General features: G+C 41.5%; 1 protein-coding gene across 4 annotated transcripts in view; it reads right to left on the reverse strand.

Moving 5' to 3' along the window:
• Positions 1–295: 295 nt before the first annotated feature.
• Positions 296–18,835, reverse strand: part of hydin (HYDIN axonemal central pair apparatus protein) — a 108,951-nt gene continuing 90,411 nt past the window's right edge. For all 4 annotated transcript variants that reach the window (XM_037766591.1, XM_037766593.1, XM_037766592.1 and 1 more), the window contains 26 exons: positions 18,664–18,772; positions 18,112–18,351; positions 17,819–17,961; positions 17,434–17,658; positions 17,190–17,350; positions 16,892–16,986; positions 16,582–16,813; positions 15,899–16,099; positions 15,677–15,803; positions 15,122–15,287; positions 13,844–13,991; positions 12,750–12,957; positions 12,435–12,656; positions 11,128–11,297; positions 10,794–10,992; positions 9,442–9,588; positions 9,155–9,325; positions 8,769–8,878; positions 7,660–7,888; positions 5,921–6,130; positions 5,584–5,747; positions 3,798–3,948; positions 3,479–3,709; positions 3,160–3,384; positions 2,212–2,481; positions 296–737 (listed from right to left, as the gene is read on the reverse strand). In XM_037766591.1, the coding sequence (XP_037622519.1) occupies positions 531–737; positions 2,212–2,481; positions 3,160–3,384; positions 3,479–3,709; positions 3,798–3,948; positions 5,584–5,747; positions 5,921–6,130; positions 7,660–7,888; positions 8,769–8,878; positions 9,155–9,325; positions 9,442–9,588; positions 10,794–10,992; positions 11,128–11,297; positions 12,435–12,656; positions 12,750–12,957; positions 13,844–13,991; positions 15,122–15,287; positions 15,677–15,803; positions 15,899–16,099; positions 16,582–16,813; positions 16,892–16,986; positions 17,190–17,350; positions 17,434–17,658; positions 17,819–17,961; positions 18,112–18,351; positions 18,664–18,772 (4,761 nt within the window). In that variant the 3' untranslated portion in view covers positions 296–530. The remainder of the gene's footprint in view (positions 738–2,211; positions 2,482–3,159; positions 3,385–3,478; positions 3,710–3,797; positions 3,949–5,583; positions 5,748–5,920; positions 6,131–7,659; positions 7,889–8,768; positions 8,879–9,154; positions 9,326–9,441; positions 9,589–10,793; positions 10,993–11,127; positions 11,298–12,434; positions 12,657–12,749; positions 12,958–13,843; positions 13,992–15,121; positions 15,288–15,676; positions 15,804–15,898; positions 16,100–16,581; positions 16,814–16,891; positions 16,987–17,189; positions 17,351–17,433; positions 17,659–17,818; positions 17,962–18,111; positions 18,352–18,663; positions 18,773–18,835) is intronic.

Consider the following 18,835-nt stretch of genomic DNA (forward strand, 5'->3'; position numbering starts at 1 on the left):
TGTGTGCGCGCGTCTGTTGTGACAATCCTAACCTTTGGTAATGAGCGTCTCCTCCAGCTCTGCCCTTTCAGCTGAGCAGCTAGTCTTCCCTGCAATGTGCAGCGCACAGAGTGGTTTGGACAAATTAACAGCAGGTGGAAAGTGGACATTTTAACATGCAGGTTATGAGGATGACCAAAAGGCAAACAAATAAGGTAAATTATGTATCTTCCCGACTCACGGAAGCACTAGAATGGGTAAACTCTCTTGACATGATTGCCCCCATGTGGAAACAAGTGTGCAGTGACAGGGCAGGTTTTCTTTGCAGGTTTTATTCAGTTGGCTATTCAAATATTTATGAACACATTTGTGACAACCAATTATTTTAACCACATAAATATACACATTTCTATTTTCGACATTGGCGTTGGATAAATATTTTGTCAACACGTTCAACTGAAGCATCGTAAAAATAAGTTGCACATCGAAGGCTTTGGCATCTATTAGTGATTAGTGTTCCTATGTGTGTGTCTGCAAAGCCAAATTTCTCTCTAAGATGAGTCAGGGCGGTAGCCCTTCAGGTAACAGACCCAAGAACAAGGTTTGCTGAGGCCCTGAGAGCCCCGACTAGAGATGGTCAGCTTGCCAAACCACAGCCCCTGAGAGCCTTCAGGGGCCTCAAAGGAGACCAGGATGTTGTGGGTCTTTTTGGAGGGGATGGTGTCCCCCTCTTTGACATGAAAACAGGGGTTGTCCACCTAGGAGCAGGAGAGATAAGGCTCAGGTTAAATCAATCACAGATGTAATGTGAGGTTAAGGAAATTAAACTTCTAGTAGGTAGAACGTTTTTGGCATCATTGGGCAAAAATTCCATAATGACCTTTCAGCATATTGTAACTCAAGTGTTCTGAGAGATAACTAGACTTCTGCACCTCCTCATCGCTCTGTTTTCAGGCTTTAGAAAACCTAGCCAGTGATGGGAGACTTTGGCTAATCATAGATCATTTCAGATTTTCTATTGGCTGTTCATTCAACGGAGGCAGCTGTCAATCACTTGCGAACTCCAATGAAACGGTCAAACTAGGCAGCGCTGATCAAATATGAATCAATATTCTGTTACCGTAATGTCTATTTCTCGCCTCAAACGTTTTCAGAAACATCTTGTAGTGTACTGTTTAGCTGTAAAATGAGAAAGTTTGCTCCAGCTGGTGGGTGGTGCTTGGTATTTCCTCAACTGATCTCAACATGGCAGTCGGGTCACAAACTTTCTCATTTTACAGCTAAACAGTACACTTTTTTCAGATTACCTGTCTCATGCAGTATTGTCAGGATATAGTGTCCGTTTCATAAAAATAACTTTTTTTAATCATATTGGCTCCAATTCTGCCCACTGCAGCATTAAAGGGGAACATCACCTAAATTAAGAATTCCAATATGTTATTTCCATGGCCTAGGAAAGTTCAATCAATATTTGTGAACATCTCTCAAAGCCAGAAACCAGAGAAGTAAGTCTCAAACTTGTGCTGTCACAGACAGAAGTCTGGAGCGGCTCCATAGACAATGAATGGCAGACTGATTTTGTGGACTCTTTTTTTATATCCAAATGAGCTTTATTCTATTGTAGTGTTGTCAGTTATGAAACAGAAAATGTTCCCCTATACTCAGATCATTCCCCTGGGTGCTCTCTGTGTCATCTAGAACATCGCTCCTCATTGTCTATGGAGCAGTTACACACTTTATACCCTTTTCATCACAAGTTTGAGTTTTAGCATTCTAGTTTTTGGATTTGGTAGAGAGGTTTTCATGTTTACTAATATTTTTGGGCTGTCTTAGACCATAGAAATAACATGTATGGATTTTGAAAATGGGCGTTGTTCCCCTTTAATTAAATTTAAGCATTTTGTTGAAGCTGGAAGAGTCACAGTCTAAACATAAATAAAATAAATAAAATATGAAAGCCAGACTGCACCACTCTCTTTACTGTAACTGCTCCAGGCTAAATTTAAAGCTGCTTGCTTCATGCTGGCTGGCGGTGCACCCAGAACCGCCAGCCAGAAAATTATTTCCTCGGATTTCAACAAATGCCTTGGCCTTTTGCACAGTGGTAATATTGGAGTGCTATAAATCACTTTCATTGTCAGTGACACCAATGCTCCTCCAAAAATATCCCATTTTAAACTCTTCAATCTGGTTGTTTCCCTGGTTATCATCTGGTCATTATGACTTCTTTACCTGAAAAGAGAAAGTGGTGGTCTGCAGGAATACATTTTTGAAGGGGATGGCGACGTTGCGACCAGCCCTGATGCTAAACGGGCCCTGGGCCTTGGGAGGGAGGCAGATCCCATGCAAGGGAAAGATGTATTCTCCACCGACTGCTGAGGACGCGATGAGCTGTCCTCTCGCTTCCCCCACCTGATGAGGTTCAAAACAAACGTCCATGCTGGCCTCTGACCCCTCCCCCATGGGTCTGGCCTTGTCCCCTATGAAGTCTGGATGATCAATCTGCAGGAGAGAGATAACAAGAAGGGGATCATATGCCAGCAAATACATCACTGTTATTACATTGATGTTATTGTCATTTTGAAAGAAAATTTCAGTCATTACAACTCTTGTGTCATAGGCGGGGTTTTCATTACACTTCCTATTAAAATTAAACATTCCATGTTAAATAAAGCAAATGTCAGCATGTCCCACAGCACATTTTGGCAATCAATTTGCAGTTCATACAGCTTATATTTTTGCACTGTTTTCTTCCAACTGATAACAGTACTATAGTAACTAATTGAAATGTAAGATAATTCAGACTCATTTTATCAGTATGCTAATTAGCCCATTCTTTAGTTATGTTTTGTTAAGCACAGACTTATTTGTTAAAAAAGTCTTATTATTATTAATTTAGGAGAGTCACACTGAATTACAAATGTTTAATGCAACATTGTGTTTATTAAAACCAATACCTACTAAGATTAAAAACATGTAGCCAAATGTTTTCACATTTAAATTCTTAGCTTTGCAGATCAGATATAGGAAACGTAAATGTCCGGCCCCTTGGCACTTCACTGCTTTTCAAATCTGGCCCTTCTAAAAAAAGGAATTAAAAAGGGCTGACATAAAGCATCATAAAAACATGGTGTTCACCTACATTTCTAAGTCATCAGGACATGTTTCATATTTCCATACCTTGCATGAGTACTCAGTTTTGACGCGAGCGTAGCTGATGAACTTAACAGGAACGGAGTGGCTGCTGCCCAGAGTAGTGCTGAAGTGGACGGTTTTCTCCAGTGGTGCGGGCAGAGCTCTGAGAAGCAAATCGTAGTGGAAGAAGCCCAGATCATTGCTGTACAGAGTCAGCCGGGCTGTGGACTCGCCTTCACGCAGGGGCTGGTACTCAAAGCTCAGAGAGCTCTAAAGAGAGGAGACACACACATACAGAGTATCAATTAAAGTTTGTTTGTGAGCACACAGCTGTTTTTTTTAGAACAGAAATAGATGTCGTCACCTTGGACTGTCCTGGCACAGTGTGCTGAGGTGGGGCTAAGATGTCATTGCATTTACACTCGGTGGTGAGGCAGGTAACCGTGGACAGGGGGTTCTCCACCTGTACAGTGGCCGACGCCAACTGACGGACAGCGGCCACCAGCTCTATGGTGGACAGGACTCCTGGAGACGTGGCCCTGAAGATGACAAGGTAGAACAAGTACTCACCGGACACCTCATTACGAAACGTCACCTGAAGAGAAGGATTAAGGAGTGATGTGAGGACAACGCTCGGAAACACATTCAGATCTGGTCACAGAAATGTGCGGGTGAGATCAAACCTTGGTGTTGTACTGCCCCTCTCTGTATGTAAAGAAAGACATCTTGTAGTCTCGGCTGGCCAAAGCAGGGACATCGATGTATTCTAGACCCTTGAGGGACACTGTAGTGTCCGGCCTGTCAGGTTTCACGATCTCCATCAGCACACGAAACCTGAGCACACAGACACACTCATGACTCTACTGTCCGACTGTCCTAACAGGGATTGTGTATTTCTCAGCATTCACATCTCGTCAGTTATTCACATTCGGCATTCACATTTTGCATTTCGGTGATCTTTTTAATATGCAGCAAGAGGTTTTGCTTAATCAAAGAGGTATGATTCCCTTCACTTCACTTTTCACATGGGTAATGGAAAATTGAAAAACACATATCTATATATTTTTGAGGAGCACTGGGTGAAGTGCTGCAAAATACTGAAATTTCACATAGGCTTTTAATGCATACAAAGAAATACTAACAATAGCTGGTAGTATCTGTTCACTATATTCCTACCATAATACGAAAAATGTAATGGTTCAAACTTGGGAATTAAAGCTACTATAATCGATATCTTTATAATACAAATATTTTACAATGTGAAATGGAGCTCGTCATGATGAAACTTCAGAGAATTATGACCTTTATATTGAGTTTCAGCTCATTATTTAGCTGCCCGGCCCACAATTTTACTGTTTTGGTTCATTCTCAGCGCTCTCATAGGATCATTTTCGGCCGTAGCAGTAAGCTGTTTTCAGAAAAAAGAAGCTCAAACTAGAATTACCGCCTTGCGGTTATATGCCTCCTTCAAGCATGCAACAGGCGCAGTGAGCATCACCTTTGACCACCAAAATCTAATCAGTTCATCCTTGAGACCAAGTGGACATTTGTGAATGAATTCATGAGAATGGGATGGACATGAGGTCACAGTGACCTTGACCTTCGACAATGTCAATGTCGTATTCACGACTTGTTTCCGCTGCCCTCAAGTGGCCAAAAAAAACAAAACGTGTTGCATTATTATGAGGGCTGTCAATCGATTCAAATATTTAATCGCAATTAATCACGATTGTCCATAGTTAATCTCGATCAATCAAAAATCAATCGCACATTTTTATCCGTTCAAAATGTACCTTAAGGGGAGATTTGTCAAATATTTAATACTTTTACCGACATGGGAGTGGGCAAATATGCTTGCTTTATACAAATGTATGTACATATTTATTATTGGAAATCAATAAACAACACAAAATAATGGCAAATATTGTCCAGAAACCCTCACAGGTACTGCATTTAGCATAACAAAAGCTCAAGTCATAACACAGCAAACTGAAGCCCAACAGGCAACAACAGCTGTCAGTGTGTCAGTGTACTGACTTGACTATGACTTGCCCCAAACTGCATGTGATTATCATAATTGAATTATCATCTTGAATTTCCCTTGGGATCAATAAAGTTACTATCTATCTATTGATCTAAAGTGGGCATGTCTGTAAAGGGGAGACTCGTGGGTACCCATAGAAGAAGTTTGGAGCATTATTTAGCCTCCTTCGCAACCTAGTATGACATGGTTGGTACCAATGGATTCCTTAGGTTTTCTAGTTTCATATGATGCCAGTATCTTCACTCTAGCTTTAAAACTGAGCCCGCTACAACCTAAAAATTGCAAATTGTGTTAATTCGTTAAAGAAATTAGTGGCGTTAAAACAAATTTGCGTTAACGTGTTATTATCACATTAACTTTGACAGCCCTAATTATTAATCTTTGGTTTAAGATACTGGTGACCTAAAGGGGTGTGTGTGTTTTACCGCTGTTGCTTGGAGAGCCAGTTGTGCACAGGGAGCAACTCTGTGTGGTGAGTCTTGGCAGGCAGTTCACGCACAATGGCGTCCTGTGCCTTGGGAGGTTCAGCAGTTCCTTGCAGGGAGTGCAGCATGCCTGTCCCATCAGGGAAAGAGAAAAAGACTGATCCCTGTGAAATAAGGAGATATATGATAAGTTACTCTCTGAGATTAAGTTAATGTCACACTTGATTGCTTACACCGTATTGTTTTGCTATATAGAATGCATTGCACTGCACTGAATATGCACAAAAGAGGCTACAAATAAAGAACTGATTGTGTTTAAATGTTAGTGCTCCTCTACCTGGTGTTTCTTTCCATCAGCAGTCATGGACAGTGGTCGGTAGGTGATCTCGTATGTCTTGTTTTGGAGGGGTTCGAGGATCAACGAGGGTGCAGCGATCCACTGTTCGCCCTCTATGACAGGTCTGATGCTGCAATGCTGGTTTGTGGGGTTGAACACGGGCAGAGTCTGGGTGTGAGAGCCGCGTACTGGGCAAAGAAAATACACCACCTGGAGACAAGCAGTCAGAAGGAGGTAAGCAATAGGAAGTACAAAGGCAGTTATATTATACGTAATACCTGTTACTGAAAGCATTAGCAATAAGAAGTACAGTAGTAATCACCTTCAACTTGTTCTAAATACAGTAGAACACATACATACGCATAATATAAAGCCTTTTCTAATGGGCTACGCTTACACTGCAAGAAAAAGTGGCCCAAATCCGATTTTTTGCTCTCATGTGACACAGATCTGATTATTTTAGAGTAGTGTGGACACAGAAATCAGATCTGGGCCACTTTCATATGTGCTCGCGAACGGTCATACATATCGGAATGCATGTGTGTTTTTCCACATCATACTTCGCTGCGCAGGTGCAGATCATTCACCATAAATTGTCCGTTGAAACTACAGAAGAAAAAGAACCTCTCTTTCCACAGTGACAGTGCATCAATCAGCCACAAGCAACATTTGTTACTTAACAAAAAAGACTTTTTCTATATAACCAAGTTCTTCTGCTAAATTCGGCATCATGTTTCCCTCAGTAGAACTCCAATTTAATAGATCAGCAACTACAAAAATGTGTAAACTGCCATTAAGGCAGACGAGCTTAATCTGGGAAACATCATGTTTATTCACTTTACATGGAGCAAAAAATGTAAAATCATGTTTGCCGAATGAGTTAGTGTCTGTTTATGAGTCGTAAGATAAATGATCTTTTTAAAAATGTAAATGTTTACCGGTAAGCTCGGCTCCGGTAAATTTAACAATATGTCAACGGAGGTTTTCCTCAGACAGAAGGAAACTGTTGAAGACTGTATTTCCTTCGTCAGCCATTAAAATTCACTTATCAAACAGACTTTTCGCAATTCACTCAGTTCATCTGATAAATTCATCATGTTTCACAAAGCAGATTTAATATGTAATATACGGTACATCAATCAAATGTGATTATTAATGTGGTTAGTCAAGGAAGACTGTTAGACTGTACATAAGGCTGTAATAGAAACCTTGTTATGACAACAGTTACTGCAAAGATACAGAACATAACAATAATGTGATACTACATTTATCCCCTTATGAAAGATTGTAGTTCAGGGTTAGATACAGTGGAACACCCCTTGCTGCTGGTAGTGCCTATTTTAGGGATTTGTTGAGATGGGAAAGTAAACCCATGTGTTTTGTTTGAAGAATATGCTCTGTAAATGCCAAGTCATCCTGTCACAAGCCAATGTTTATTTTGTATCAATGGTCAAAGAAAAGAATACACTCTTATTGTTGCTATATTACATAATAGATATCAAAATATACATTTCTTTACCTAATGGTAATTATGCTGAAATGGGGATATGACTCAGACAAATGTGTAAGTTGCCTTGTTTTGACTTGTAGCTGCAGTGCTGCCAGAGCACATACACGTACATACAGTAAGTGTGACGCATAATTTCCCTAAATGACCAAATGTCCCATGATCGGATGTATACTGTAGATTTGTTTTACTTCACTACTAAACATTGTGAATAAAAGTACATTAATCAAACCTCTTTGTTAGTGGAGGCTACGATGCAGGAGCCTGTTACAGTGAGAGTGAGGGTGACCGGTGAGGAGGAGCCCTCCACGCAGAGAGACAGGTTCTCATATCTGATGTCATTAGTGAGTTCCACCGGGGCAAAAGTCACTTCAAAAGGAACCTCCATGCCTGGACAGATATAGCCTTTAGCGGGTGTGATGGACAACTCTGGAGGAAAATTCTCTCTTTTCCACTGGAACCTGGTTACAAGTTAGACAGATAAATACAAAGCAAACAACAGGATATGAATCCAAGCAGAATAAGTCATGAGCAAACTACTACAAAATGTATGTTGTCATAGCACCAAAGTTAAAAACAGCAATTTGAATAAAGTGATTCAGTGTAGTAAATGAATTACGGTAGTCTTTTTTTTTAATAAATCAACTTTCACTAATGAACATAACTCGTCAGTGTGTGAGCAAACAGTTTTTTGACCACAGTGAAAATGTTTTTGAAAGGCTAAACATCAACACACATTTCATTAGATAAAAACTGAAAATGACTACATCTATCTTTTTTCAATACATTTTGACTTTTGGACTTTACAATACTCTGGAGCTATTGGAAATGTTCGGATTACACGAGTTGGAAATAATCCCACTCAACCACTACTGGAATCTAATTCTACAAATAGTATGATACTAATAATATAAGTGTAGCCTGATCTTTATCTGCAACCGAGCACAAATACCGGGTTTAAACAGAATGTGACCTACTAAGTAGCAAATAAAACATATTTTTAAATAATGTTATATACAGACTTTTGTATAAATTATTCAATAAGATGATTTTAGCTATACGTGTGCAAATCTTATTTTGACAACCTCAGTGCAGACAAATCCTGGCTCACCCCCTGTGATCTTTGGCGACACCCTGAGGGGGGCCCGGACCTCAGGTTGGGAACCACTGTTCTAAATCTTTGTTTAATTACACAACAAAGTCTATAAAGTCTAGCTTGATTAGTGCGTGCCTGAGTGTATATGGATGTGTATGTTTGTCTGTGTTTCTGCTGCAATATGTCTGTTTGCCGTTTTAATCTCACTGAAATTGGATCATATGTTGTATAACATCTAACCTTACCTGGCACCAATGTCCCCAGCGTTCGTCAAGACAATCCTCTTCCTGGCTTGGCAGTGCTGGACAACAGCGCCAAAGGCTAGGTGCTCCTGGTTCAGCTGGACTTCCACACCCTGACAGTTAAAATCACAACTAGTGGTTAACATGACTACATTCAAATTAAATTATAGAGTTAATACAACAAACCTCAACATTCCTTGAATAAAAACTTGCAATACAGATACACGTTGTGTTATCCATCTCAATGTAAATTTCTATGTAAGGATAATTCTGAAAACAGTTACACCAGTAAACTTACAGTACTAGAATATAATTCTGTGCTTGTCGCGGCAAGCAAATACATCAAGCAATGGCATAATTTGCACCAGTCTTGTTACTTCACAGCCTACCTGGCAGCAGCCTTGGATGGTCAGCAGGGGGTGTAACAGGCCTGCAAACTCCGCCAGCAGCTCAGCAGAGAAGAGAGGTATGTGCTGGCGAGGTGAGAACTGAATCTCAACACTATATGAACCACCATTGGCTTTCAGGTTCAGCTCACCTGCTGGGCTAAAAGACAGATCCTGGAGGAGGAGGTGGAGGAGAGGAGAATAGGACAGGAGAGAATAATATTAAATGTTGCCTGTGTAGACCACTCTTTATCAGTGTGTGTGTGTGTGTGTGTGTGTGTGCTCCCTACCCTTAGGTCCAGTGGTGTGTTAAGCAGCAGAGTAAAGGAAAGGTCTAAAAGGCTGCGGTTGACCAGAACCACTTGTTTTTTCACCTTCTGACCCAACACAACAGATCCCAGTTTCACTTTCCGCTGCCTGGGGTTCTCCACCTCCAGCTAGGACACAATGATACATAAACAGGATAATCAGATCAGTGGTATAGTCAAGTTGATATAGTTGTATCTGCCGTTCAGTGAATTACCATTGCTTGTTAGCTCACCAATTTGTAAGTTAGCTTATTTTCAACAGAGCTAAGTTACATACCAGCAGCCATCAGACTGTATTTCCACGGTGTGTGAAGATGTGGATCGTTACAGCAGTGGAACATATGCACACGTAAATCACTAAATACCTGTTGCCATGGCTTGAGCTGTCAAACCTGCCAAGGCGAGACCCTTACCTGTTGCTAGTCACTCAGTCAGAGGGCTGTCGGTGAATAATGCTAGCTGTTGGCAACCACATTCTAGCACACAACTGCTGTGGGCTCAGATGTTTTCGGTCACAGTGATGTGATCAAGGGTGAAGCCAATACGGAAGTGCCTTAAAGCTGCATTCTTTCTAACAGCCAGCAGGGGGCGACTCCTCTGGTTGCAAAAAGAAGTCTGATTGTATAGAAGTCTATGAGAAAATGAGCCTACTTCTCACTTGATTTATTACCTCAGTAAACATTGTAAACATGAGTTTATGGTCTCAATCGCTAGTTTCAAGTCTTCTTCAATACAGCATGATGTTCATTTAGTAAATTATGGTCCCATTTAGAGTCAGATAGACCATAAAGCAGGGTATGCTGTAGGACGTGGCTACCTTGTGATTGAAAGGGTCGCTACCACATTGACCTGTCAATCAGGATAGAGGCGTAGCAATGTGTATCCATGGCCCTGTGTAAATTTAAATACCCATGAAGTTGTTTTTGGGAGTTCTCTTTTGGCTCCAAAAAAAAAAACAAGATAGTGACAGCCAAAATGGCATTGGTTTATGAGGCCTCATAAACCAATGGGTGACATCATGGTTGCTAAGTCCACTTCTTTTATACAGTCTATGGATATTTATATGCACAACAAGGGATGTCACAACAGCAAAATGAAAAACAAAAGTCTTTTCACATCACTTGAAGACATGTTTCACCTCTGTCCCAGTGTTGTGTTGAAGATTGTTCTCCTTCAAATAGTGTCTCCCTCCTATTAGAATAGTACAGTACCCTTCACCACTCAGAAGATAATTAAATTCGCCAGCGTCCTGTTGTCGCTGCTCAGCAAAAGTTACATAGCCTCACTTTAACATGGTAATTTTGGCATCAGATTCACACACTCTTCTTTCTCACCTTTATCCTGACGCCTTGCCCCAGTATGTCCACGTGTTTCGTGACACAGCTGTTTAAGATGAAGGTGAGTTTTTCGTGGTAACGGCATTCCTCACGAGGATAGAAGTTGACTTGTGCCTCCATCACAGCACCAGGAGACAAAATACCTGGTTGGAAGTCCATCTTTAGGTAAGAGGTGTTACTGAACTGGCACTGGACACTGAGGAGAGGGAGGTAGAGCACAGAAGGTTTTCAAATCAAGCTCTCACATACTTAGCAGAATAAAAACATCTCTTCATGCAGTAAACACCTTTACCCGACAACTGGAGAAAAACAGACAGACACACACAATTACCTGATGTCCCTTTCGCCTTTGTTGCTGATCACTAGAGTCTGAGAGGCCGGCACCATGCCGCGACTATACAGGAAGCACTTGCCAAAGTTGTGCTTGGTGAAGGAGAATTCAAGGCTAGGTGCTACAGACCTGCCTTCAATGGCAAATGTAAATGTTGGCCCATGCTTTACCTGGCAGGATGAAACAGGAGAGAGAAATACAGGAGAGGGGGAGTGAAGTAGACCCAGAAAGAATGAATCAGGACAGAATATGAAGTCTAAACAGGTTCCACCAAATTAAACAATGTTATGATGGGACATGAAAAGAATATAAGCAAAATTTAAAGCTTATGAACAATATAGTAAAAGTTTAGTAGAATACATTATTCAATAGTGTCAGAATTTGGCAGTAATCTTAGTATTTGTCTCTAAGAATGATGAGGAGAAAATACAAGTAAATGTAGTTTGTAAGTTTGAGCAGACTTTTACAGAATCACTTCCATGTCAACTCACTAAGGTATTTTCACCACACTAAACAGAACGTGGAAAGAAAAGCATGGATTAAGTATTTCTTAGGGCTGTCAATCAATTAAAATATTGAATTACTATTAATCGCAAATTAATTAAAAATGTTTTTTTGGTTTGTTCAAAATGTATCTTAAAGGGAGATTTGTCAAGTATTTAATACTCTTATCAACATGGGAGTGGACAAATATACTTGCTTTATGCAAATTAATGTATATATTTATTATTGGAAATCAATGAACAACACAAATCAATGACAAATATTGTCCAGAAACCCTCACAGGTACTGCATTTAGCATAAAAAATATGCTAAAATCATAACATAGCAAACTGCAGCCCAACAGACAACAACAGCTGTCAGTGTGCTGACTTGACTATGACTTGCCCCAAAACTGCATGTGATTATCATAAAGTGGGCATGTCTGTAAAGGGGAGACTCGTGGGTACCCATAGAACCCATTTTCATTCATTCACATATCACGAGCTCAGAGGTCAAGGGACCCTTGAAAATGGCCATGCCGGTTTTTCCTTGCCAAAATTGAGCCTAAGTTTGGAGCGTTATTTAGCCTCCTTCGGGACAAGCTAGTATGACATGGTTGGTACCAATAGATTCCTTAGGTTTAAAGTTAATATGCATTAATGTGTTATCGCGTTAACTTTGACAGCCCTAGTCTTTATCAACGTTTAAAGATTATTTATGGTTGAATAATAAACTTTTTTTCTTGTCAGTGCAGAATGAAGCCAAACTAGCCTGCTACCTTTGTAAAACCCCCCATGAAACTTGACAGAAGATCAGCATCTCACCTTGATACTCAGTCTGACGTCGCGGAGGTTACAAATGCTTCGTGGAAAGAAGAAGAGTGAAGATTGCAGCTTCTTCCCAACCTCAATAGTATCATTTTGTGGCTTTGCTTGCAGATGTTGCAGCAGCTCACTGGGACCTGCTAGCTCAAAGTTCACTTCCGATCTGAACCTCGCCAGATTGGACACCAGGAAATTAAAGGTGGATTGCTCTGAAATCCCCACCTACAGATAGTGCACATACAGACACATACAGGAAGGTGACTGTCGTGATCGTGCATCTGAGTATTTGATTCTGCGATGTGAAAGTGTGCTGACCTTTCCAAAGTCGAGAGTGTCTATGTGGTCAGGTTTGATGTCTCTGAGGCCTCCTTCTGGCTTCTCAACTTGAACAGAGGTGCTCATGCTGAAACAATCGGCCTTAACTGTGAGCTCGAGTTGCTCTGACTTCCTCTTCACCTTCAGAACCAATCTGAAGCTCACGTAGCCCTCCCGACATGGCGTGAAAGACACTGACAGTGGCAACCTGAACCAAAGAGTTCACAACAATTGAAAGATACACTGCTCTGTATGACTTTCTACAGTATGCTATGATAGATAGAGTTGTGCCAAATTGAGTTAGTAGTGAAGCAACAAGCAACTTCCTCTCAAAGTTAAAATCACCTCATGCCATAGGCACAATATACTGTATCATGCACACAGTCTATCAGTGATTGTGTTTTCATAATACTGACTAAGACATTTTTTAAACCTCCAAATTAATATATAGCATTTTGAAATGAAAATCATTACATTTAAGGGCCAGACTCACCAAACCGGCATCAAAGAACTAATAAATGACGGCGAAGACCGACTGTTGCGTCGCCTCACGTCACGTCACATGTCTTGGCAAAAAAGTTGCACTTGAACACACTGCAAAGACTACAGCCGTACGTTCTGTACCTGTGTGAGATGAAATAACTCTCCCAACCAACAGGTGGCGGTAGTCTGTATTTGTCAAAAGAGAAACAGGAAGACCGAGGACTGCGGATATACAAGCCGTTGTTATGATACAACCATGTCGTTAATATCGAAAATATTTGTGTATTGGAATGATCAGATGAGACGAAGATGAAAAATGAGAAGAGCCTTTGTGTGCCCTCTTGACTTTACTCGTTTGTTTGCTTGCCGCACTTCTGTTTCTCTTCTCGTTCACTGATTCGCTTATGCTGAACAGCCAATCAGAGTGATTTCTCTCACTGACGAGCTCCGCCGCCGATTCAACATGCTCAATCGGCCGAAAAGCTTCCAGCACGGGCAGACCATAGGCCGACAGACGCTCACCGACGGCCCAAAATTGGGCAAAGGCTGACCGTCGGCCTGGTGTGTCAAGGCCTTTAGTTGTATTTAGTGTACGTTATAGTGTCAGTAACCTGTCTCTGGGTGCCACTGTGCCAGTCATGGGTTGCAAAATGAGGCTGGACTGCTGGTCATCACAGAGAAGAGATGACTGAATGACAGAGAAGTGGAAGAGCTCCTCCTCTCCATTCACCAGATCGAATGTCTGTTCCACTTTGCGACCTGTGCAAGACGACACACACGTACACACAATATTGTAATGTTTTACAGACATGTTGGAAACACAGACCTGCATATCTTCAATCAGACTTGTTCATTTTAATTAATTTATCAAAAATGACTCATATATGTGAATGTGGCCACTATGAGACTACTGATTTAAATAATAGACTGTATGGACCCCACTTCCTCCAGCGAAGCCAAAATATCCCGGATATATGAGAGCTGCCATCTTGAGATTCTGACGTCATATAGAGCCAGAGTCTGCACAGTAGTGATTGGGCGGTATCAAGGTCCTGCTCATACACCCGCCCGAACCAATCACGAGCCAAGCACGGCCGCAGCTTGTTAGCGAGAGAGAATCACAGCTGCCAATCATGACATCACACACCCCGTTTTTATAGCATCAAATAACTAATTAAAACCAAACATCAGCGTGATCAGAACTACCAACAGTGACAGAAACCATCTTCTGGGAAAAATGTTTTAGTTTGGCCCATGTCCCATCCGCTCAAATGGAGGGGGCGGGGTTTATGACCTATACTGCAGCCGGCCACCAGGGGGCGATCAAGATGTTTTGGCTTCACTTTTAGGGAGCTGTAATGTCGACAAATCTTTATATACAGTCTATGATTTAAACAATGATTATCCACAGATGATAAACACTGACCTGTCTCATCAATGGTTGTAATCTGTTACGGTCATATCAAGGGGACAAATATTTTCGTTCGAGGGCCAGATTTGCACAATAAGTGGTCAGATCTTATATTGGAAATCAGTGTTCATATTTCTCTTAGTTAGCCATGACGATAATCTTTTCTTAACCCTAACCAAGTAGTTTTAGTTGTCTAAACTTAACCATACCCTATTGAGCGTGAGCAGATAGTTGAAATAAACAAATAATAATAAAAATAATGTTGACACTTTACAGACATATCTACAAGTGTAAGAGTGTATGCACTGCATCACACAAAATATATATGCACTTGAGCACCAATATTAATGTACTGTCACCACATTTAAAGAGGAAAATACTCAACAAAACCATTGCTTTGTGTTTAAAAGAGCTGTGTAATCATGTCACTGTGTAAATGCATGTACAAGCGTGTGTCTTCGTACAGTATGTTACATACCAATAAGCAGTTCTCCAAAGTTAAGGTGAGGTCTGTCGAGATAGACGAGCGGTTCTTTAGCGAAGCCCACACACAGGAAGGGGACCGACAGCGACAGAGTCTCAATCACAAAGCTCCAGAATGACTCCACCACATCCAGCTGCTCAGCGACATATTCAAAACACACCTGCACACACACACACACACACACACACAGACAGACCAGATGACTGCAAATGGCTAACAATTTAAGAAAAAGAGAGGACATGAATAAATGTATGAAAGAAAAAAAAAAAAGGGTGAGAGGAATAAAGATGAGGATGGGTGGAGGGGAAGAGTGATAAACTAGAACAGATTAGATCAGATGAGTTGAGCTAGAAATTGACAAGATGAGATCAAATTAAAATTGTGTTAGATTAAATGGAATGAGATTGGATTAGATTTGTTGTGATAAAGTGGGACATGGGGAGACAGGGACGCTGAAAAAATAACGAGATGAAAGATTTAAAATGAGGAGAGAGATTGAGATCGACTGATGCGCAACGAAATGAAGGATGTGTGTGTTTCCATCCTTACTTCCACTTTCTTCCCAGGCAAAATGGTACCAGATGGGGTGAGGCAGCAGAATGGGCTGCCACCTGTGTCTTCACACCTCCACTTGAATGAGTAGGGCTCACTGGTTGGGTTCACCACACTAAAACATCTGTGGTGTAAACCGAGAAGACACACGTATATATAAAGTGTTAGGGCTTACAGTGATGCAGATTAAAAAAGATCTCATCTCTCTCTCTCTGTTACCTAGTTGATGACGCAGAGTAGATGACTGGTTTGAACTCTATGACCCTGGTGTTATTGTCCAGAGGGCCCCTGAATTCAGGGGTACGGCGGTTCCCACTGATATAGTCGGAGTCCTCGAGGTCAAAGTGGTAGTGGGGCAACAGGCTGCGGCCACACAGCGAGACACAGGGAGCCTGATCTCCATCCTGCAAGTTTGGGATACTGAAAGAAAAATATACACATACAGACAGAAAAAAAACAACAAAGCCTGAGTCATAATTCTTTTGAAGACATCCATTCACTTCCTTACTGTCATCCTGTCTTTCCACACTTCCAGGGACTGTATCAAAGAGGGAAAGAAAACTACAAACCAATGTAATTTACTATGACACAGGGCTCAGGCCTCAAGGTGAGGCTAACTTAATTATTTTATCTGGTGCAGCATGGCACAGTTTGGAAAAGCAGTCAGGTTGGGCTCCTATCATGGAAAAATAAATCCTCATCCCTTTTAACAGTGGCCCTTTTCAGTATGGCTGAGGTTGAGGAGCTCTGGCTGACCTTTTTGTGACCTCTAGGATAATCACAGCCTCATGAAAGTTTACAACCACACACTAGAGACCTAGGGCATTCAGAGGATGGATGGCCTTCCTAGGTAGATTGACAATAAGGGGGCTTACTGTATGAGCAACAACAATTTACTGTACCTGCAGAACAGCCTGCCCTGAAACTGGGCCACTTCCAGAGGTGAAAAGTGAATGCTGAAATCCTGAATGGCACCGGGCTCTATGGCCCCTATGCTGGGATCAACGCTGATGGGCGGAAGGTCAGGATTCCCCATCAAAAGAGACAACACGTTGGCCGGAGTGCCGGCAGGACGTTCTCCGGTTAACACTCCCGCTGACCTACTGCCTGGTCGAGAGGTAAGGGTCCCAACTGCTATAGCAAACACATAATCACATTGATTGATAAAAGGACAAGTTGAACTAATGTTATACAATAATATTACTTTATTACCTCCTTGGTCATGGTTTACAATGTTGTTCCTTGGATCCATGAGGACTTGCCAGGAGAATTCCAATTTAACAGTGCCATGATTCACTATCTGCAGTCTGCAAACACGCACAATGAACATATAAACATTCTATTGTAGCTTCATTTTGATTATCATTATTTTTATCATCTTTAGTATCTGAACCCTCAGGATGCCTGAACATTATATAAATATGGTTATATAATGAATAATCTTTTTTGGCTGGCTGTATAGTAAATGTTGGTTTCACTAAACAGCATATATACCCAGAGCCTGACTTACTGGTGCAGCCTGGTTTGGTAAAGCATGGTGTCTTTGAAGTGGATGGTTTTGGAGTTGCAGCTGAACTTCACGTAGTCACAAACTGCGCTTATACGCAATTCCAGCTCCCACTGGGAGCCCTCAACCACAGAGCAGCAGGGCTCAGGATCGGTCTTTATCTCCTGCGTGCAAACATGTTTGCTCAACTATAACTGTGTACTTGTAACTCTCTCTTCAACATCTCTTTCACAGTCAACATGTGTACCTTATTCGTCACAGGCTGCTGTGGTGCTCCTGAAGCCTGCTCGGAAGGACTCAGCCACTGCACCGTCCTCTGTCGGTCGTCCCAGTCGGCCACCTGCTCCAGCGGCTGCTGGAACTCCACCTGACTAACCTTGCATTTCATTGGCTCTCTGGTCAGAGTCACTGGCTGATTGGAGCTAAAGGTGACAGTCACTTCCTTTGAACAACCAGCATGAAGGTGTCCCACCTGTAAGGAAAAGCAGATTCTTTTTTTATCACATGCAACAAAGTATTATCCTAAGCAAACAACAAAAAAGAGAGCATCATTTCAGACCCCTTCATTCAAAAGTTTTTTTTTCAAACCCTGTTCTATAGCCACACCTGCATTCATTCCTTCAATGCTTTACCTGTGGTGAAAAGAAGACATGGGATCCAACAGGAGGCCACTCAAACCTCACTACCTGGATGCTGCTGTGGTTGGTCATGGTGAAGCTCTCTTGGTAAGGACAATCTACATGGCAGTCACCAAAATTCAGCACCTCATAATGACCTGTGAGAGAGAAATTTAAGAAACATCCAGAATAAGAAACAAGCTTATATGTGCACAATCAGGGAGTGACTGCTACTCTGGCTACCTACTTTACACCTAGTCATTTCCATTCCTATCAAATGATTAGTCTGCCCTCCTTTCTTCTCTTACCTCTCTTAACATCTTCCTCGTATATTTCCTGCGATGACCTCCTGATGTTGTCAAGAGAGACAATTTCCTGGTAAGCCTCTCCGGTCACTTGTATTATGGTATTGCCGTACTTGTTGTCCTCAACCTGCAGTGACATCTTGGCCTTGACACTCAGGGGCTCATCAGAGCAGAAGCTGACCTCAAACTCTACCTGATCGCCGACATTCAGCCTCAGGGTGGCTCTGTGCACCAAGTGATGCTCTGTGGAAGAAGGAAAAGGGTCACCAACAAGTTTGTTTTCCATAAATGTTGTTGTGTGCACCAAATAAATTATTTTTCTTTCTGTATTGTCAAATTAAATTGCAAAATTGGATGTTTTATTCTGGATGTTTGCGGATGTTTCGTACAGCTATTGCAGTGCTGGGGTGGGTTATTGATAAATTATGATGAAAATGTGATAAATGCAATCGCAAAAGCACCTTCGGATTTGTGTGGCTAGCCTAAATTATTTTGTGCAAATTGCTAAATACTAATTGTTTAAGTGAAGAGGAGCTTTACAGGTTAAGGTTGTACCTGAGTCAGTGATGCCCTCAATCTGTGTTGAGTGGATGGAGCTGCAAGTGTTGCCAGGAGCAGCTTTGAGGGTGAACACTCCATGTTTATCCAGCATGTCAATCTGGACCTACACAATGCACAGAGCCACAAAGCACCTTTATTGACAAAATCCCTCATTACTTTATTATGT

The sequence above is a fragment of the Sebastes umbrosus genome, chromosome 4 (genome assembly GCF_015220745.1).
Source record: "Sebastes umbrosus isolate fSebUmb1 chromosome 4, fSebUmb1.pri, whole genome shotgun sequence".
In the NCBI taxonomy this organism is placed as follows: domain Eukaryota; kingdom Metazoa; phylum Chordata; class Actinopteri; order Perciformes; family Sebastidae; genus Sebastes; species Sebastes umbrosus.